This window comes from Geotrypetes seraphini, chromosome 12 (assembly GCF_902459505.1).
Source record: "Geotrypetes seraphini chromosome 12, aGeoSer1.1, whole genome shotgun sequence".
NCBI classification, from domain to species: Eukaryota; Metazoa; Chordata; class Amphibia; order Gymnophiona; family Dermophiidae; genus Geotrypetes; species Geotrypetes seraphini.
The window spans coordinates 119,916,807-119,939,360 of record NC_047095.1 but is presented as its reverse complement, the minus strand read 5'-3'; the positions used below and the strand labels follow the sequence as shown (position 1 = coordinate 119,939,360).

The following is a 22,554-nucleotide window of genomic DNA, read 5'->3' as shown; positions in this document are numbered from 1 at the left end:
CTACTTTGGTTGTTTAAACCACACAGAAAAAGTGCTATACCAGCCCCATCCCCTTTACCTTTTAGTGTTAACAGACTGGACCTTCTGCAATTCCCAGGTGCAGAAAACAGCTTGCCATAGGACTGGAGAGGGGAAGGGGAGAGGTCTATTACATTGCTCCCACCTCTGTACAGTATAATTGCTGCAGTGTTATGGTGTGTGCGACATTGATCATTCCCGCAATCGGCAACATCTCACGGAACCTGCTGACATCATCCCCATGGCTAGGGTTAAAAAGAAAACCCCAGACACATGACTCCACCCCATTCTGCCTCCAGCCCCGCCCACCAGAAAGCCACGTCTGGAGGGCCTGGAGCATGCAAAGAGGCATGCAGCAACCGTGCATGCTCAGAGACCCTCCAGATGCGGCCGGAGCTCGTAGCAGAGCGATGTCGATTATCCGAGGACATGTCTGGGTTTTCCCGGACACCTGGTAACCCTGCCCGTGGCTAGGGTTACCATATGGCTCCAGAAAAAGGAGGACTGATCGAGGCATCCGGGTTTTACTTCCCTTGAAAGCAACGGAAGTAAAATTCAGATTTCTCAATCCATCCTCCTTTTTCTGGAGCCATACCCCATGGCACCGCGCAAACCCGATAAGTCTGCTCCTTGTCCTATGGATTCTACTTCCATGGAAATCTCTCTTGCCAGGAACAGCTGATCACGCAAATCAGTCAAAGAGGTTTGCGCAACATACCTGTTTTTGATCGGTCCCCTGAAAGTCGGGTCATACTTGACTGGATTCCCTGTAAAACAGAGAGGCAGATGGTAACACACGGAGGAACTTTCCAATTCTTTTCTCCTATATTACCTAAATTACAGGTCCGAGTTACACAAAACACACCCTAATAAGGCAACAGACAGGTATGCACGCAGCGGCAGAAGGGGAGATGCAGAAACCTACCACGGGCCGAAGCACGCAGTGACCAAGAGGTCTTCACACACATGAAAGAAAGGTGTTCAGTGCTGACGTTAATTTGCATAGTGAACATCGGAGCACAGTATATTATAATGAGTGGTTAACGAGGCCCTTAATTATTCCATGGCAACGCAGAGAAGTAACGAGACATTTTAAGGTGAGCGCCAAAGCACAAAATTTACTGCCACATCCGAAGAGGTGCAGAAGGGTTAGTCGAGAGAATTTAAAGCTAGGTTTTGCATTTAAAGCCAGTTTGGTCTTTTGCCGCGATCGTACTAATCATACCTGAAACTTTTAAAGACAGAATAGGTGGAGACAGCTCTGCGCAGAGGATCGAGCAGAAAAAATATGTAAGAAAGGTTTGGACAAATTCCTGGAGGAAAAGTCCACAGTCTGTTATTAAGACATGGGGGAAGCCTCTGCTTGCCCTTGATCGGTAGCATGGAATGTTACTACTCTTTGGGTTTTGGCCAGGTCCTAGAGAATTGGCCACCATGAGAATAGGCTACTGGGCTTGATGGAAACATTGGTCTGACCCAGTAAGGCTATTCTTATGTTCGTATCTGTGCATGAATTATAAGTAACCTCAGAAAATACTTTTTCATGGGAAAGGTGGCGAATGCTTGGAAAGGCTTCCCAATGGCCAAAAAGGTGTATCCAAATTTCAAGAAAGCTTGAGACAAGTGTGTTGGATTTCTAAGGGGGAGGAGGGGATGGTTTATGACGTGGTTAGGCAGACTAGATAGAAAAATGAAGGAAGATAAATACCACAAAATACAGATATAGTAGAAACACAATTGTAATGGAGAGACACTTCTACGATGGTCGGATGGAAGTTGTCTACAGATGGAATGAAGACAAGTGCAGGTTCAATGTAGAAATCAACGGAGGAAAAAGCCTCAGACAAGGGCCCTCCCACCTCCACAATGGTGGAATAGCGGTGGTAAGGCGTTCACCTCATTGGCTAAAAAACCTCCTGAAATAACAAGAACTCTGCACTATTAAAAAGTTCTTAAATCGAAATACTGAACGATAGATAAAAAATATATCTTATCACTACTTAGCTTTAAATGGTCGGTACGCCGACGGTGGCCAGCGTTTCACTCTACAGCTACCTCAGGGTGTAACGTCTCCGATCAAAACTTAGAAACGGACGCAAAAGCGCCTCAGGCATTCAAAAAGCTAAATACCACACAGCCTATGTTTCTACATAAATATCAGTTTTGCAAAATTGTTAGGTGCAAGAAATTTTTTCGCAAGGCTGGAATGGAACCCCCGCAAATTTCAGGGGAGTACTGTAATAATAATAACTTTATTCTTATATACAGCCACACCACTTAGTTCTAGGTGGTTCACATTAGAGAATGACACGGTGACAAAATTCATCACCGTTCTCGTTCCCACGGATAACCGCGGAAAATAATCCCATGTCATTTTCTAGTGTCTATTTCATCCTCTGTCCTTCTACACCAGCATTCTTCAAAGCAAAGCTTGCGGGTCAGTGGTTGTGGCCATTCATGGGAGCCAAGGATAATGAAGCCATTGTGACATCACTGATGTGATTGGCTCTTAGGCACTGGTGGAATGAGGCATTATGACATCACAATATCTGCTCTGGATACCAGAGACTGTCATTCTCTAGTGTCTGTTTCAACCTCGGTCCTTCTACACCAGCATTCTTCAAAGCAAAGCTTGCGGGTCAGTGGTTGTGGCCATTCATACTCTGATTCTTCCCTCTCTCCTTAAAGAATGACATGAAGATGGTTTCCCGCGGTTATCCGCGGGGACGGGAACGGTGATGAATTTTGTCACCGTGTCATTCTCTAGTTCACATCAATGAGAGACTGAATAATCAGTGATAGTACATTTTTAAGGAAATTCAAGACATAATTGATACAGTACTCCCCTGAAATTCACGGGGGTTCCATTCCAGGAACCCCCGTGAATCTTGAAAAATCGCAACTACGGTTTTTCATGGGGGAGACTGGAGAGGGCAGCGGGAGAGGCAGGAGAGAGCAGCCGGAGTGCAGATGCGTGCTAAATCTTTCAATTTGCTCCAACACGCGCACAGTTCAAGCTGCCTTCCCCGCCAACATTTCTGCGCACGCCTCCGGCAGCCATTCCCTGATTAGCGCATAAGTTCTTCATGCTTCTGAATTCACAAAATCATCAGCTTAGTGCATCAGCGTAGAATATTCGCTTGGCAGGTTTGCGGTGGATGCCGGCATCCTTCCTCCATTAATCCCACTGTCCTGGAATTCCTCGAATCTTAGTACCACCAGACCTACCCAAAAATCAAAACTATCCTTCCCCTCATTAAAAGGCATTTCCCACCCAGGAAAACTGGGGACTTCCCTCCTCTTCAGATTCACCGAGCTCTGGAATAAAGTGTAGTTACTTACCTGTAACGTAGGTTCTCCGTGGACAGCAGGATTATCCTGCTGTCCACGGAGAACCTACGTTACAGGTAAGTAACTACACTTTTTCTCAAAAACTTAATCACTCCCTCCTCATCTGACATCCTAGCTCTTTAACATTCCTCTTTCCTCCGATCTTCATCTAACCCTTTCCTTGGAGTTCCTTTCTCTTCACAATCCCTGTAAACCGTGCCGAGCTCTATGACCATGGAGATGGCGCGGTATACAAACCTAAGATTTAGTTTAGTGTGCTCAGCCATTGACACGTGGCTGTATCGTGCGACTTTCTGCATCGGACCCACACTAAATTTACCGTTAAGAGTCCCAGAATCCTTTGCTGCCTTCTTCTGTGCAACTTTGTGTTCGACACACGGTGATCTGTTCTTCAGTAAGAGACTGCTCCAAGAGACAGCCTTTACCCAGCACAGTTATTACCATACCACCCCTGCGGCAGGTGAGGGCTTGCTTCTCGAGAGGGCAGAGCCCCTGGAGGTGCTGGCTGTCTCCGGAGACGCTTCCAGGAAAGACTCTGGTCCCAGGAGACAGTGGAGTGGTGAGCCCATACTTCAGACATGCATGAAATGTTCAGCGTCAACTCTTTGTGCCTAGCTCGGCAAGATGCCGGATCAGCAGGGGGAAATGCGACTGCGGAATCTGACATAGAGAAACCTTGCCAGGGGCAGAGCCGGGGACTGGAACTGAGGCACAAGGAGATCAGGTGACTCGCCTCAAGGTTCCACGGAAGGTCAATTGTGACAGAACTGGGATTAGAGCTGAAACACAGAAAATAAAACTTCTCTCTCTCTCTCATACCACAATATTTTATTTTCCCGCCTAAAACCTAAGAGGGCTACAATTAAACATATACTATCTACTTCCAGACAGAAAACAGTACAAAACACAAAAGCAGTATCCCTCATCAATCTTCTACAAGAAAAATTACGTTTTTTTAAAAACTTTTCTATAACTCATTTATTATCCTCTGAAGTGTTATTGAGACAATATTTCTCCAATATCCTTAAATTTCAAAAATTCTGGAGAAACAGTGATGGGAATCACCTTTGATGAGAAACTAATTAGTTCTGTTGTACAGAAATGTTTTTACCGTCTCCGCATGATACGCTCTCTTGCCAAATTACTTGACTACTCTTCCCTAAATATCCTCATTCACTCTTTATTTATCTCTTGTCTGGACTAAGGTAATGCCCTATATAAGGGAATTACACTTCCCACTCTCGATTCGCGGTTTTAGGACTCGCGATTTCGATTATTCGCAATTTCCTAAAACTGGAATCACCCCCATGTCCCAGATCTCACCTGGTGGTCTAGCGGTCTTTTGGGGCAGGAGTGATCTTCCTACGCTCCTGCCTCGTGCAGATCACTCATCCAAAATGGCGGCCGTGAATTCCCGTCGTAGTCTTGAGAGACTACGGGAACTCACAGCAGCCATTTTGGATGAGTGATCTGCAGGGGCAGGAGCGTAGGATGATCACTCCTGCCCCAAAAGACCGCTAGACTACTAGGTAAGGTCCGGGATGCCGGGGGGAAGGTGGGAGGGAGGCAGGGGTTCGTCAGAGTTGGCCCAAAAGTTATTCGCGAATTTTCAATATCTGCGGGCCGGCTCTGCCCCTAACCCCCCCGAATATTGAGGGAGGAGTGTACTAAGTAATAAATTAGGCGCCTACAAATAAGTCAAAAAATCAAAATCATTTTCAACGCAAAAAAATTTGAATACGTCACCCCTTTTCTGGCTTCTAATCGAGCACCTTATTACTTACAAAATTATGCTGTTGACATTCAAAATAGAGAATGACACGGTGACAAAATTCATCACCGTTCCCATCCCCGCGGATAACCGCAGGAAACCATCTTCATGTCATTCTTTAAGGAGAGAGGGAAGAATCAGAGTATGAATGGCCACAACCACTGACCCGCAAGCTTTGCTTTGAAGAATGCTGGTGTAGAAGAACCGAGGTTGAAATAGACACTAGAAAATGACATGGGATTATTTCCTGCGGTTATCCGCGGGGACGGGGACGGTGATGAATTTTGTCACCGTGTCATTCTCTAATTCAAAACTCGAAAAGCAGAGTAGCCTGAATTTATTAACAGACTTCTGAAACCTCACTCCCCACAGCCCACGCTTCGATCATCTAACCAAAATCTGCTCGCAACCCCTTCTTTAAGACGTATTAATACCATGAGAAATAACGTCTTTTTCGTCACCGCCCCCTCGCTCTGGAACTCGGCTCCGACCTATTTAAGAGAGATCGCAACGTCGGATAATTTTAAGTCCAGCCTAAAAGCGTTCCTCTTTAAAGATGCTTTCAAAGTATGACCGTCCTTTTAAGGATGTTTTAAACCAGTAGTCACAAACTTGCGGCCCGGGGGCCACATGCGGCCCGCCAGGTCCTATTTTGAGGCCCTCGGTATATTTATCATAATCACAAAAGTAAAATAAAACCATTTTGATCATATGTCTCTTTACCTATAAATGACAATATTAATAATAAGACTTAGCCAAAAGGAAAGAGAGTTCTATCTCCTGCAAAATTGTCATTTCTTTAATAAGAAGAAATTAACTATTCTTTCTGCGGCCCTCCAAGTACCTACAAATCCAAAATGTGGCCCTGCAAAGGGTTTGAGTTGGAGACCACTGTTTTAAACCAATGTTAGCACAACCTTTCCGGCATTACCCTCTGCTCCCCCGTCCTTTTGGTTTTCCCTTTTTTTCGTTCTTTCTTTTACAATCTCTTGTAGTTCTGCCCTTCCCTCTCGTGCCCGTCTGTTTAAATCAGTCTTGTAAGTCTTGTGATCTCGTTTTTGATGTTTCTTTGTATCATTTTTAAGTTGTTGGTTGTTTACCCGTTGTACTTAAACCTGATGCAAAACCGCTTCAAATTTTGTCAAGGGGGGGATAACAAATTTTTAATAAACTTGGAAACTTGGATTTCTAGAATATATTATAAGTCCTTAAAGACTAGATTAGTGGGTGTTGAAGGAACCATGGATGTTCTGAGTGGTCCCGAAACCCCCAATCTCACAGCGTTTTGGGAAGATTCCCAGGATATTATTTCTAAAAGGGCTCTTATCTGATTTAGATTAAACTTTGGTGATGAAAGTATATTTTCGTAATAAGGATGCTAACTTTTGTGGTCAAAAAAAAAATCCAACTCTTTCCCGATGCAGCCCGTGCTACTCAGCCGAGACGCGAGGCCTTGTTGGCTCTGAAACCTCAGCCAACCTCAAAAGGTGGAACATTTTGGGGTCCTTTTATTAAGGCATGTGAACCACGGGCTAAAGATTATTGCGTACTAAATGCTAAGACATCCATTAGAGAATGACACGGTGGTTGTTACCCGCGGGTAACCCGCCAAAACAGTGACCAAAAAAAAGAAAAGGTCACCGCGAAATCGGGGACAAGGCCATTCACCGCCCTGTGGAGCGGTGAATGGTTAGCAGGCGCGGTGAATGAGCGTTTGATCCGGCAGCTCCCCCTCTCCTGCCGGCCATGCATCTCCCTCCCTCCCTCTTTTCCCCTTACCTTTTCTTGTTGAAACTGGCAATTTCTATAAGGCTATGTGAGCTGTATTACAGCCGGAGCCTTGAAGTTGCGTTGCGTTGCCTGCTGGAAAAATCTCCTCTGACGCGACTTCCTGTTTCCGGTTGCATCGGAGGAGACTTTTCTAGCAGGCAACCTGACGCGACTTCAAGGCTTCGGCTGTAATACAGCGCAAAGCCTTATACAAATTGCCAGTTTCGCCACAAGAGAAGGTAAGAGGGAGGGAGGGCGGGAGGGAGCTGCTGGACCGCGTGAAGGGTGCTGGGGGTGGGGGGATGGAGAGGAGAAGACGCTGAAGGCGGGGACGGGGCGGTGAAAGGGAGAGCAGGGACAGTGACGGGGCGGTGAAGGGGATGGCAGAGACGGGGACGGGGCGGTGAAGGGGACAGCGGGGACAGGGCGGTGAAGAGGATGGTGGTCCGGGGACGGGGCAGTGACGGGGACAGAAATTATCCCCGTGTCATTCTCTAACATCCATATTCCTGGAACAAACTGCTTGATTTGGTACATTAAGTTCCGTCTCTGACAGTGTTCAAGTCCAGACTCAAAGCTCACTTCTTTGACGCTGCTTTCAATTCCAAACTCCGACTCACCTTCTAAGTGCCAATATCTGTCTTATTGTTCCCTATGTAATTCCCCCCATCTGAGCACTGTGTGTTGGTGCCCCTTCTTGTCCAGTTTGTCTATCTTGACTAGATTGTAAGCTCTTTTGAGCAGGGACCGTCTCTTCTGCGTTTTGATGTACAGTGCTGTGTATGTCTCGTAGCACTATAGGAATGGTTAGTAGTAACAGTAGAAGCTGTCTGAACGCTCAGTGACATCACAATGCATCTGGGTCATACCCAGAATTCTCGATGACATCATAATGCAGTTGTATTGATGCATTTTCTTGTTCAGTTTGTCTGTCTTGACTAGACTGTAAGCTCTTTTGAGCAGGGACTGTCTCTTCTGCGTTTTGATGCACAGCGCTGCGAATGTCTAGAAGCGCTATAGGAATGTTTATTAGTAGTCGTAGCATGATCCTATCCCATTTTGTACACATTTGCATACAACTGGTTCCCTGTATTAGGAGTATTTTTTTTATACATGCGTCGAACACATGGCTTATAATAACAGCCTATCATTTGGTGAAGAAATATTTTTTCCCAATAGAAACGAAGTGGAGCTTCCCCGACAGATGAGTTAATGATACACTGGCTGGGTCATCATCTCTTATCAAACAATTAACTCTGAATTGCTTCTCTTATCAGGAGCCTCGACCTTGAATGGTGTGAATGACCTCGAATTCTGATTTCCCGCTTGCGTCAATGGGTCCTGCAATTCTCCATATATCGTAACACGTTAGGAGAGGGGTCGCCTCACCCTGCTCGCTGATTGGTCAGCAGAACTCCGGAAGCCAGATTTAAAGCAGCTCTACGGGTAGCCTCACCTGAAGCAAGAGTTCCGATTGGCTCGGGCAGAGCGGGCCTTTGCGACATCACAGCCAATTGGTCGCTTGCGATTCTGGTGCAGGATTAAGGCACAGGCAAATTAGGCCCAAGCCCAGGGCAGAAATTTTTATGCATCCTCTCTGATGTGTAATTCAGTGACTCCCCAGGCAAAGTTTCAAGTTTATTTAAAATTTCTTATACGGCCCAATCAAGCTTTCTAGGCGGTGTACAAAAACGCCAAAACAATGCGCCAGTTAAAATACAATTTAAACAAAGACAAACCAAGGAAAATGACATTTTTTTTAAAGACATTGACGAACAGGAACAAAAGGGAAGAAGGGTTAGAATTATAATGGATAGAAAGAAAACGCTCAAGGAAAAGAAAAACAAAGGGAGGGGGAACTGAAGGTAGAAACCTTTCTTGAATCTAAGTCAGTGGTCTCAAACTCAAACCCTTGGCAGGGCCACATTTTGGATTTGTTGGTACTTGGAGGGCCTCAGAAAACATAATTAATGTCTTATTAAAGCAATGACAATTTTGCATGAGGTAAAACTCTTTATAGTTTATAAATCTTTCCTTTTGGCTAAGTCTTAATAATAATATTGTCATTTATAGTTAGAGAGACCTGTGATCAAGAAACTGTTTTATTTTACTTTAGTGATTATGATAAACAGACCGAGGGCCTCAAAATAGTACCTGGCGGGCCGCATGTGGCCCCCGGGCCGTGAGTTTGAGACCACTGATCTAAGTTGTCCTTAAAAGGACAGTTTAAGTTACAAAAGCATCGAGGAAGAGAAATGTCTTTAATTTCACCTTAAAATTAGCAAAGAGTTGTTTTTTCATGTAAGTTATTTGGGATAGTGTTCCAAAGAGAGAGGGCGCTAACAGAGAAAATTGTAATCCTCACTGCACTGATATGTTTCTTTTTTTTTTTTTTTTTTAGGAAAAATAATTTTATTTTCAATTTAGTGATCAAAATGTGTCCATTTTGTAAATTTATATCAGCTGTCTATATTTTGCTCTATATTTGTCTGAAAAATTGTTAGATTGCATATTTTATTTTATTTATTTTTTTTTCTATTATTTTTTATTTTCAAGTTTTACATAAAGTGTACAAAATATTAAAATACAATTTATGAATACACAATATCACTTTTATATCTAATACATCATATTCTAAATATATTTTTATTCCCTCTCCCACCCCCCACCCTTCTATTACTTTTCTATCATATATTACATATTATATATTATATTAAATCATATTATGTAAAAATTATTTTCACTACCCCCCCTCTATGTGTGTCTCATAAAAGATATTGAAAAGAAGAAGAAAAATCTAATTATTTATTCATTACAATATTTTGTCAATGGCCCCCATATTTTTATAAATTTAGTATATGTCCCTCTTTGTATTGCTATTGCTCTTTCCATTTTGAATATATGACATATTGTATTCCACCAATGAGGGGATGGTAAGAAGGTTGTGAGTGTAGATCTTAAGGTCCTACTTTGATTATATAGGATAAGTAAGTTATTAATAAATTCTGCTAGTTATGTGCTCTGGTTAGTAGATGTAGGCTACAGGTAGAAGGATGATGGGGAGGGAGCAGAGGGGAAAGTATCGGTATATAGACAACGGTGCGAAAGACAAAGGCGCGCCCAGACAATTGAGCACAGCGCGGAGGCGCGCGCCGCTCAAAATTACTGTTTTTAGGGCTCCGACGGAGGGTTTTGTTGGGGAACCCCCCCACTTTACTTAATAGACATCGCGCCGGCATTATGGGGGGTTTGGGGGTTTGGGGGTTGTAACCCTCCACATTTTACTGTAAACTTAACTTTTTCCCTAAAAACAGGGAAAAAGTTAAGTGTTCAGTAAAATGTGGGAGGTTAAAACCCCCCACACCCCCCCAAAACACCCCCACAACGCGGCGCGATGTCTATTAAGTAAAGTGTGGGGGGTACCCCCTCCACGCCCCCCCCCCGGAGCCCTAAAAACAGTAATTTTGAGTGGTGCGCGCCTCCGCGCTGCGCTCAATTGTCTGGGCGCGCCTTTGTCCCGGCGCGTTTTTGACCTGACACCAAAGTATCAGATATCTGCCTGCTCTCCCCACACCATATGCTTCGTCTTCTCAGGAGGAAGGGTGCTGACTCCTGTCATATTTCCTCTGCAATCAGAACCATGTGCCCCCCCTCCCCCATTTTGAGGGTTTGAAAATATTTTATATTATGATAAGAAGGGGTAGGGTTATCATATTTTGGGCCGCAAAACCCCGAACACGTGGCCCCGCCCTGCAGGTCCCCCAAAGCAAGCGCCATCCCCTGCTCGTGTTCTCTGGAAAAGCGGTGAATAATTGAGGGTGAAGGGGTGGACGAGGGGAAAGAACAAAAGATCCCGAAAACAGGAAAGGCGCCTCTTAGTTGCCCATCCCAGAGACTATATCGGCACTAAAAAGAGAAACTCTATTCCAGGGCAGGCTTGACTGGTCCATGCGTCATACAAGGAAACAAAATTTACTTGAACCTTACAGAAGAGGCGGTGGGGGGGGGGGGGAGAATCATGTTTGGCTCCGAGGTGTGGGCCTCCTGCTGAGCTTCTGAGACGAGAGCCCAGGGTAACTGGATACAGAAAGCACCATAAACACACAGGCGCGGCCTTGGACGCCTAAGGCGTCGCCTCAGAAACAAGCCTGTCTCCCTGGGCCAGGAGAAGAGAGCGACAGTACTAGCGAAGCTTTCTCATAGACTCCCCTTCTCCAAATGCATAAAACAACAATTTTTTTATTTCTATAGCGCTACCAGACGCACGCGGTGCCGTACATTAAACATGTAAGAGACAGTCCCTGACCAATAGAGCTTACAATTATAACAGACACATAGGACAAAAGGGTGAATTTATATACGATGCTCAGGCAGGAAATTAAAAGGGGGAATGAGGCGGATAGGGTGAGGGGATTATGGAGGGAATGACCAGCAGAAAGTGTCTGGCAACTAAAATTCAATATGAAGAAGTGCATTTGGGGGGTAGAAATCTGAGGGAACCATATGTGCTGGGAGGTGAGAGGCTGATATGCACAGACAGGGGGGAGGGACCTTGGGGTGATTGTGTCTGAGAATGTGACGGCAAAGCTATGGCTGTAGCTGGGCTGTACAGAGAAAGACATAATCAGCAGAAGAAAGGAGGTGTTGATGCCCCCTGGTCAGGTCGTTGGCGAGGCCCCACCTGGAGAATTGTGTTCAGTTTTGGCGGCCGTTTCTGGCTAAGGATGTAAAAAAGACTTAGGGCTAGATTCACTAAGTAAACCGACCGTGTACCGCTCGGTTTGCGCTCGCTTTCCAACTCCGGCCCATTGCTTTTATTTTTTCTAAACCGCTTTGATTTGACCTTTTTTGTGTGTGTTAAAAATGGCGGTATATCAAATCAAATAACTGCAATAAAGAGCTGGATGCAAGGGAGCCGGACATACAGCGATGGCAAGGGAGAAAAACATCAAAATGGCATCAATTAAAAACACAATTGTTTGAGGACGCCTTTCTCTAACTCTGTGGTTATTATTTGTTCGAGATTTAAATAATTCTGTATTAAGGACATTTTGTGGGGAAGATTGACTTATTTGTTCACTGCGGTTCATAGACATAATCGCGGAAGACAAAGGCGCGCACCGACAACTGAGAGCAAGATGGAGGCGCGCGCCACAGAAAATTACTGTTTTTAGGGGCTCCGACGGGGGGGGTATTGTTGGGGAGCCCCCCCCACCACTTTATTTAATACAGATCACGGCGGCATTGTGGGGGGGGAGTTTGGGGGGTTGTAACCCCCCACATTTTACTGGAAACTTAACTTTTTCCCTAAAAACAGGGAAAAAGTGAAGTTTTCAGTAAAATGTGGGGGGTTACAACCCCCCAAACCCCCCCCAACGCTCCCACAATGCGGCGCGATCTGTATTAAGTAAAGTGGGGGGGTTCCCCCCATGCCCCCCCGTCGGAGCCCCTAAAAACAGTCATTTTCTTCGGTGCGTGCCTCAGCGCTGTGCTCAATTGTCTGCGTGCGCCTTTGTCCCGGCGCACTTTTGACCCGACATCGTTTACTGCATTGTATAATATTTGTGTGTGTTTGAAATTGTGGATGTAAATGTTTGGCACGTCGCTTAGATTTAAGCGATACATACAGTTTTAAAATAAACAAATTACAGAGGTGTCAGATTTTAGTGATTACTGTGTAAATCTTGGAGGGAGAGAGAGAGAAGGTCCGAGACCACGAAAATGCAGCAGAAATATAAAGAAATAGTTCCCATCTTTTTAGGTGAGAGAATACACACAGTAGGAAGAAACGAAATGCTTCCAAATGGGATCTTTATTGGCAAATAACCCCGCCCCCTCTTCCATCGGCGAAAGATTGAATTAAGAGATATCGTGATCGCATGCTCTCATATCAGGCTGAAATTTTGGATAGTAACATAGTAGATGACGGCAGATAAAGACCCGAATGGTCCATCCAGTCTGCCCAACCTGATTCAATTAAAAAATTTTTTTTTTTTCTTCTTAGCTATTTCTGGGCAAGAATCCAAAGCTTTCCCCGGTACTGTGCTTGGGTTCCAACTGCCGAAATCTCTGTTAAGACTTACTCCAGCCCATCTACACCCTCCCAGCCATTGAAGCCCTCCCCTGCCCATCCTCCTCCAAACGGCCATACACAGACACAGACCGTACAAGTCTGCCCAGTAACTGGCCTAGTTCAATCTTTAATATTATTTTCTGATTCTAAATCTTCTGTGTTCATCCCACGCTTCTTTGAACTCAGTCACAGTTTTACTCTCCACCACCTCTCTCGGGAGCGCATTCCAGGCATCCACCACCCTCTCCGTAAAGTAGAATTTCCTAACATTGCCCCTGAATCTACCACCCCTCAACCTCAAATTATGTCCTCTGGTTTTACCATTTTCCTTTCTCTGGAAAAGATTTTGTTCTACGTTAATACCCTTTAAGTATTTGAACGTCTGAATCATATCTCCCCTGTCTCTCCTTTCCTCTAGGGTAGACATATTCAGGGCTTCCAGTCTCTCCTCATACGTCTTCTGGCGCAAGCCTCCTATCATTTTCGTCGCCCTCCTCTGGACCGCCTCCTCCTCTGGATAAGGATTTCGAATCTTTGCTAGTTTCTTCGGAAACAGTTGAAAACTTTATTTTCAAAATTTGGGGGATCTTAATTTTTTTCCCATTAGAAACATAGAAACAGACGGCAGATTAGGGCCACTGCCCACCAAGTCTGCCCATCCCAATAACCCTCCCCTACCTTTCTCTGTGAAGAGATCCCACGTGGCGATCCCATTTTGACTTAAAATCAGGCACGCTCCTGGCCTCGACCACCTGCAGTGGAAGATCATTCCAGTGATCAACCACCCTCTCGGTGAAGAAGTATTTCCTGGTGTCACCGTGTAGTTTCCCGCCCCTGATTTTCCACGGATGCCCTCTTGTTGCCGTGGGGCCTTTGAAAAAAAAGATGTCCTCTTCCACCGCGATACGGCCCGTGAGATATTTGAACGTCTCGATCATGTCTCCCCCTCTCTCTGCGTTCGAGTGAGTTTGCATCTCTAGTTTAACCTTAAAGGTAATGCAGTCTAGAAATGGATTTTAATAATACAGTGTTCCCCCGCGATTTCGCGGTTCGTGAATCGCAGACTCACTCATTCGCGGACTGCTCCGACCGCCTCTTCCTGTAGTAAAGTCGGGCTATCACCAATCAGGAGCCGCGAGTCAATGCAGCTCCTGATTGGTGTAGCCCGACTTTACTACAGGAAGAGGCGGTCGGAGCAGACAGCGAGTGATTTTCTCCACCCGCCGGCGCTCCAGCTGCCCTCTCCTGCCTCTTCTGCCTTTTGACAAGTGAAAACCCACATTCACGGTTTTTTTGAAATTCATGGGGGTACCTGGAATGGAACCCCTGCGAATTTCAGGGGAGTACTGTAACAATAATAACCTTATTCTTATATACAGCCACACCACTTAGTTCTAGGTGGTTCACATTAGAGAATGACACGGTGACAAAATTCATCACCGTTCTCGTTCCCACGGATAACCGCGGAAAATAATCCCATGTCATTTTCTAGTGTCTATTTCATCCTCTGTCCTTCTACACCAGCATTCTTCAAAGCAAAGCTTGCGGGTCAGTGGTTGTGGCCATTCATGCTATGATTCTTCCCTCTTTCCTTAAAGAATGACATGAAGATGGTTTCCCGCGGTTATCCGCGGGGACGGGGACGGTGATGAATTTTGTCACCGTGTCATTCTCTAGTTCACATCAAAGAGAGACTAAATAATCAGCGATAGTACATTTTTAAGGAAATACAAGACATAATTGATACAGTACTCCCCCGAAATTCACGGGGGTTCCATTCCAGGAACCCCCACGAATCTTGAAAAATCGCAAATCCGTTTTTTCATGGGGGAGACTGGAGAGGGCAGCGGGAGAGGCAGGAGAGAGCAGCCGGAGTGCCGGCGAGTGAAGGAGATCGCTCGCTGTATGCTCCGACCGCCTCTTCCTGCACTAAGTCGGGCCTCACCAATCAGGAGCCGTGTGTCAAAGCAGTTCCTGATTGGATAAGGCCCGACGTTAGAGCAGGAAGAGGCGGTCGGAGCATACAGCGAGTGATTTCCTTCTCTTGCCGGTGCTCCGGCTGCTCTCTCCTGCCTCTCCAGCTGTCCTCTTCTGGTCGGCCGTTGCAGTTAGAAAATACCGTGAATGACGGGGACCGCGAACCGCTGACCGCGAATGACCGGGGGAACACTGTATATTAGTTTACAAACTGTTCAAAGAGACACGTTTTCATCGATTTTCAAAAAAGTATAATAAGTCTGAGCCTGAGAAATAATTCCACCCAACCAATTGTTCAGTTTGCCTGCCTGAAATGCAAACGTTTGATCTAAAAATCTTTTATAGCGACAATGTTTTCGTGTCGGAGAGGCAAAGAAATGAATCCTTCGAGTAGATTTCTTTTTTGCCCTGTACAATTGAAAATGCGACGATAGGTAACCTGGAATTCACTACTGAACAGAAATGGTAATCAGTCCTTTAAGTACACACAGTCAAATTCAAAATGAGGACTGGAATCAGTTAGGTCATGGAATGAAGCCCTCAGTAACCTGTGGGTGCTGTATAGAGATAACACCAAACTAATACAGGTAGGTACTTTTTCATTCATCGGGCTTCAAACCGCATATTTTTTTTTTTTTTTTTTTTTAATTTGTTTTTCAATGCTTATAAAACTTATTTAATGATTATCAAAAACTTTAAAATATAAAGGTTTGCTCTTATGTTTAAAGCGACACTTATCTTTTAAGCGAGTCACTTATCAGCTGTGCTCAGACTATCGGACCGACGGGACCCGTTTCGCCACTCGGGCTTCATCCAGGGTCAATATAGTCGAGCGCTCACAGCGTAATCCGGTTTTACAAATTCATAAAACCGGATTACGCTGTGAGCGCTCGACTATATTGACCCTGGATGAAGCCCGAGTGGCGAAACGGCTCCCGTCGGTCCGATAGTCTGAGCACAGCTGATAAGTGACTCGCTTAAAAGATAAGTGTCGCTTTAAACATAAGAGCAAACCTTTATATTTTAAAGTTTTTGATAATCATTAAATAAGTTTTATAAGCATTGAAAAACAAATTAAAAAAAAAAAAAAAAATATGCGGTTTGAAGCCCGATGAATGAAAAAGTACCTACCTGTATTAGTTTGGTGTTATCTCTATACAGCACCCACAGGTTACTGAGGGCTTCATTCCATGACCTAACTGATTCCAGTCCTCATTTTGAATTTGACGATAGGTAACCTGGAGCCAAACCGAACAATGTTTTAGAGCAAATACGTGCAAATTTGAACAGAACCCTAGCCTCGAACGGCAACCAATGTAGTTGCTGATAATAAGGGCTAACGTGATCACGTTTTTTTCAGCCCCATAATCAAACGGACCGCTATATTTTGGATTTATGTTATGTTATACAAAACCACGATAGCGGGTTTTTAGCACAGGTGGGTGCGTCGAATGCTCGGCGTTCTTATGAGCATTGGGAGGAGCGCAGAGCATTCAGCATGCCAGCCTGCGCTAAAAACCGCTATTGAAGTTGTGTAAGGGGGGGGAAGACTCTTTTGGCTGCCACAGGCTCGATTACAAAGAACTTCCATGCGCACCTGTCTAAGTTGGCTCGCCATGTTCCATCTTATGAACCCCAAAAAGAGGCTCTTTTTGGCACGACGGCGGGCGATAGCAGTAAATCTGAGAGACTGAGATCATATGCCATGCAGTGGCGTAGTAAAGGGAGGGGTCCACCCCTGACGCCATGTTGGAGGGGGCGCTGGCACCTCTCCTCTTCCCACCGCTGCCCTCGCCACACGTGCGCAGTCCACTTCCCTCGAGCTGTTCACCTCCGCATGAAACAACTTCAACATGCTCCTCGCAACTGCATCGTCTCTCCCGCTGATGTGACTTCCGGGTGCTCCACCCAGGAAGTGACATCAGGAGAGCCGATGGGGCCGCGAGGAGCCCGTTGAAAGTTTGTGTTGCTCGTGGCGGTGAAAGGGGGTAGGGAAGGGGGGTGCGCGCAAGGCAGAGGGAATCGGGGAAGGAGCGGAGGAGGGCGGAGGAAGGGTGCCCCCGGGTGCCTCTCACCCCTCGTTACGCCACTGACGCCATGCGCCCTGGCTTAAGAATAAAGTTCACACCTGTCATGGTATGCGCAAAACTAAAATCATAAAAGAGGAAATAATACAAATGGCAACAAATTAAGTCATTGTTAGAGAGTGTCCAAGTGGGTGGCGCTGCACCAGAGACTAAATAGATCTAAGCAGGGTGGAGGAAAAAAGCCTCAGACTAATGTAACAGCTCCATACACAAATATTTCAAAGCTGTCATTAATCATACCATAGGCATAAACATTACTCCACCCATTGACCTAGATGTGCGGTATCTAAAGTGCAAGCCATCTGCCCACAGGATCCACGATAAACGAAGCTTCATTCCATTACAGAATGCAGTCACAATCCCGTGGATTCAGGATCCACGATAAAGGCAGCTTCAGTCCATTACAGAATGCAGTAAAAATCCCATGGATTCAGGATCCACGATAAAGGCAGCTTCATTCCATTACAGAATGCAGTAACATTCCCGTGGATTCAGAATCCACGATAAACGCAGCTTCAGTCCATTACAGAATGCAGTAACAATCCCGTGGATTCGGATCCACAATAAACACAGCTTCATTCCATCACAGAATGCAGTAACAATCCCGTGGATTCAGGATCCACAATAAACCCAGCTTCATTCCATTACAGAATGCAGTCACAATCCCGTGGATTCAGGATCCACGATAAAGGCAGCTTCAGTCCATTACAGAATGCAGTCACAATCCCGTGGATTCAGGATCCACGATAAAGGCAGCTTCATTCCATTACAGAATGCAGTAACAATCCCGTGGATTCAGAATCCACGATAAACGCAGCTTCAGTCCATTACAGAATGCAGTAACAATCCTGTGGATTCAGGATCCACGATAAAGGCAGCTTCATTCCATTACAGAATGCAGTCACAATCCCGTGGATTCAGGATCCACGATAAAGGCAGCTTCAGTCCATTACAGAATGCAGTAAAAATCCCATGGATTCAGGATCCACGATAAAGGCAGCTTCATTCCATTACAGAATGCAGTAACAATCCCGTGGATTCAGAATCCACGATAAACGCAGCTTCAGTCCATTACAGAATGCAGTAACAATCCTGTGGATTCAGGATCCACGATAAAGGCAGCTTCATTCCATTACAGAATGCAATAACAATCCCGTGGATTCGGATCCACAATAAACCCAGCTTCATTCCATTACAGAATGCAGTAACAATCCCGTGGATTCAGGATCCACGATAAAGGCAGCTTCATTCCATTACAGAATGCAGTAACAATCCCGTGGATTCGGATCCACAATAAACACAGCTTCATTCCATCACAGAATGCAGTAACAATCCCGTGGATTCAGGATCCACAATAAACACAGTTTCATTCCATTACAGAATGCAATAACAATCCCGTGGATACGATCACACCCCCGACAAGGGTCCTCATTTCACCAGTTCTCCCGGTTGCTTCAGGGACTTAACATCATAAGCCTGGCCATTTAAAAATGGCAGCCCAGGACCAGAAATGCTAACATGTCTACTTATAAGTCTGAACCTATCCACTTCCCGCTTGGAGACATTATCCCCCTCAGAGACACACAAAGTATATCACAGATAAAGCATGTAACCACAATGAAAGACAAAGTAACACAGTGTCAGAGGCAGGGATAAATGCACACGGTATTGTATAAACTCCCACCCCGTTCTACAGACACTAACGCTAATCCACCACCCTCCAGGGCCCTACTTATTGAAGGGCTCAGACCAGCCCTCCCTTCCCTTCCCACGGTCCAGACTTCAAACCTGTCTGCAGCACTCTACACACGCTGCTTCGGGGCCTTCTACTGCCCTGATTTGCTATGCCGCATCTCTGATGATGTCTGCTTTATATGTACAGTCTCCTGCATGGTAAATCTACATTGTTCTTCGCTGTATAAACACCTTTACTGAATATGTACAGTCCTCATTGTATCTTCGCTGTAAATGTACAGTCTCTTATACTGTAAACCGCTCTGAACTATTTGTGGTACTGCGGTATATAAAATAAAGTTATTATTATTATTATTATATTATTTCTCAGGGTCAGGGCTAGATTTTCAAAACTTTACGGTAAAAACCGATGGACCATTATCGCAGCCGTTATTTCAGCGATTTCAAAAAGGCCAGTCATTCTCATAAAACCATGCTTACAAATGAGGTTGGCGTAGCGTAGCGAAGGTTTGTTAAATTGACATGATTCACTGGTGATAGCGTTCAGGACATGTAATTTTTTTTTTTTTTTTTCATGAGCCACAGTCAAAACACACACCAGAGATGTGCTTTTTCACAGTGCCGGCACTTCCGTTCCAGTCGCTGATTTTTTGCTTTCCAGAAGCCGATGCCGCTCTTACAGAATCGCTCGACGATGATGAAGAATCGACCGGAGTGCTGCCATCTGCATGGCGGAGACCGCTAGGAAGCTCGGAAATGACCACAGCAAGCCGTTTTGAGAATCCGTTGCGACAATACACGCACTCTACACTGGCTGGAACCGGTTTAGCGACCGCGTTAAAAGGCAACCTTTAAGTTTTGAGAATCTTCCCCTTAGCCCTGCCAATTTTTTCAAAACCCTTAGTTCCCCCACCCCTCCAAAGATTGACATAATTAAACTTAACGATCGTGATCATCCAACACCATCTCTCCCAGATCCCTCCCAATGCATAAACTGGACATCACACTTTTATACAAGGGAAGGCAGCTTCCAAATAGAGAATGACACGGTGACAAAATTCATCACCGTTCTCGTCCCCGCGGATAACCGCGGGAAACCATCTTCATGTCATTCTTTAAGGAGAGAGGGAAGAATCAGAGTATGAATGGCCACAACCACTGACCCGCAAGCTTTGCTTTGAAGAATGCTGGTGTAGAAGGACCGAGGTTGAAACAGACACTAGAGAATGACAGTCTCTGGTATCCAGAGCAGATATTGTGATGTCATAATGCCTCATTCCACCAGTGCCTAAGAGCCAATCACATCAGTGATGTCACAATGGCTTCATTATCCTTGGCTCCCATAAGAATCAGAGTATGAATGGCCACAACCACTGACCCGCAAGCTTTGTGTTGAAGAATGCTGGTGTAGAAGGACCGAGGTTGAAACAGACACTAGAGAATGACAGTCTCTGGTATCCAGAGCAGATATTGTGATGTCATAATGCCTCATTCCACCAGTGCCTAAGAGCCAATCACATCAGTGATGTCACAATGGCTTCATTATCCTTGGCTCACATAAGAATCAGAGTATGATTGGCCACAACCACTGACCCTCAAGCTTTGCTGTGAAGCATGCTGGTGTAGAAGGACCGAGGTTGAAATAGACACTAGAAAATGACATGGGATTATTTCCCGTGGGGACGGGAACGGTGATGAATTTTGTCACCGTGTCATTCTCTACTTCCAAACACTGGTTACCCTGAAGCTTCTGCCCTAGTCAACCGCCTTGTTTTTCTAATGGCTAAGCCAGCCTTGGATAGGTTCCCACTTGCAGTGAAACTCACAGTGCCTTGGTTAAAATTAAATAAGGAAATAAAAGAATTAACAAATCATTTACGCATTATGCAAAAAGGGCACATATTCCACTCCTGTCCCAGTTACACAGCATCACTCAGCCCTGGTTTGGGAAATGCTTCTAAGCTGGTTTCATTCCCTCAGAATCATTGCAAGAGAACTCTGCGCGTTACCGTATCCACGCGCCGATTTGGCTTGTTCTGGCTGTGAAGTCACTGTGCCTTAGGTTGCCGCCTTGATGTGGCCATCGCACGGGATCGGAGGGTAATGGTTACCCTGTTCTAGAAGGGAGAGGGTCAGAAATGGAGGACGGCTGCAACCTCGTCCTGGTGCATTATGGGACTGGAAGTGCTGACTCCAATGGTTAGAATCAAGGACTACAAATCCCACGCTGTTTCGGGATGTTAAGTTTAAAACCAGGACTGGCAGAAAACTCTCCTTCCTGGAACTGGGTAACTCGGCGGCTCTGTTGAAGAAGATGGTGGGGGTGGGGTGGGGGGGGGGAAGGAAGACGGTGCGTGAAATAACTGTACAGTATGGTAAACAAGCCAGCCTGTTAGTGCGGGAAAAGGCGTGGTAATCCAGGAAGAGCTGAGCACCAGCGTCAGGCACACAGGACATAAAAAGAGCCTTACTGGGTCAAACCAATGGTCCATAGAGCCCAGTGGCCAATCCAGGTCCCTAGTACCTGGCCAAAACCCAAAGAGTAGCAACATTCCAGAGCTGAGCTTGTGATGTCATAATGCCTCATTCCACCAATGCCTCAGAGCCAACCTCATCAGTGATGTCACAATGGCTCGTGTCCTATAATTGGCTCAGATAAGAACATAAGAATAGCTCTACTGGGTCAGACCAATCCCGTGCAATATGCCCCCTGGCACCCTTGCCACACCCCAAGAGGCCGCAGCGGTTGGCACAGACTTGAGATAGCCCCTGCAGGTGCAAAACTGGCTCCCTGATCTGTTCAGCTTGTTTTCTCCGAGAATCTCCGCTTATTATTCCTCTGCTCCCCGCTGTCGATCTTTCCGTTACAACCTGCTGCAAACGCAGAGCTGTGAAACTACCCAGTTCCATGGAGGAGACTCTTTGGCCAGTCCTGGTTTTAAACTTACATCCCAGAGCAGTGTGGGGTTTGTGACGCCCGATTTTATCCCTTAAAATCAGGTTAGAGAATGACACGGGGACAATTTTTTCCACATCCCTGCGTGTCCTTTTCCTGTCCTCATCTGCACAAGCCTCAAACACTTTAAAATCATAGGTGTTTGAGGCTTGTACAACTAAGGCAGAGCTTACAGGAATGGGGCAGGGACAGAGACAAAACTCACCTTTCACTTTTTATTCTACATATTAAATATAAATTTTATTTTTTTACCCCTCCTATTGTTTTTTCCTTAAATGTAATTAAATTAAATTAATAATTATTGTAACCCTTTAAAAAAAACCTTCCTTAGTTTTGAAATGATATGTAGAAATTATGTATAGCAATGTCTGTATTATATTGTTTGTTATATTTGTCACCCCAACTGATTTTTAATGAGATTGTACATCGCCTAGGAAATGTGATAGGCGATTAATCAAATTTTTGTAATAAACTTGGAAACTTGGACGGGGAAAAATTTGTCCCCGTGTCATTCTCTACTACAGGTCTCAAAATGCATCAGGGTGAGGTTATCAGAAATCCAGGATTGGCCTAAAAATCTCTTGGAAGCAGAAGCTCTATGTTTAAATGATTTTTATTATTCCAGCAGTAAGAAGCAAATACAAACAGTAGCACCATTCAGGAAATAACATTTTCAACAATATAATCAGTTCCCCTCCCCTCCCCAAGAATCCATGGCCAGTCCAACAGCTGAGAGTGGGAATAAAATCTTAAAGATTCAAAAGTCTACTGCGAGCACGCAGTGTGAGGTCCTGCCAGAAGTGCTCCCACACCTGACAAAATTTGCGACCCGGACCTAGAGTCAAGTCTCCCACCA

The 22,554-nt window shown here is 45.2% G+C and overlaps 1 protein-coding gene across 1 annotated transcript in view; it reads right to left on the bottom strand.

The window, feature by feature from the left end:
• Nucleotides 1-22,554, bottom strand: part of SLC44A4 (solute carrier family 44 member 4) — a 63,813-nt gene that overhangs the window by 36,763 nt on the left and 4,496 nt on the right. The window contains exon 2 of the mRNA XM_033916870.1: nucleotides 737-785. Within this exon, the coding sequence (XP_033772761.1) occupies nucleotides 737-785 (49 nt within the window). The remainder of the gene's footprint in view (nucleotides 1-736; nucleotides 786-22,554) is intronic.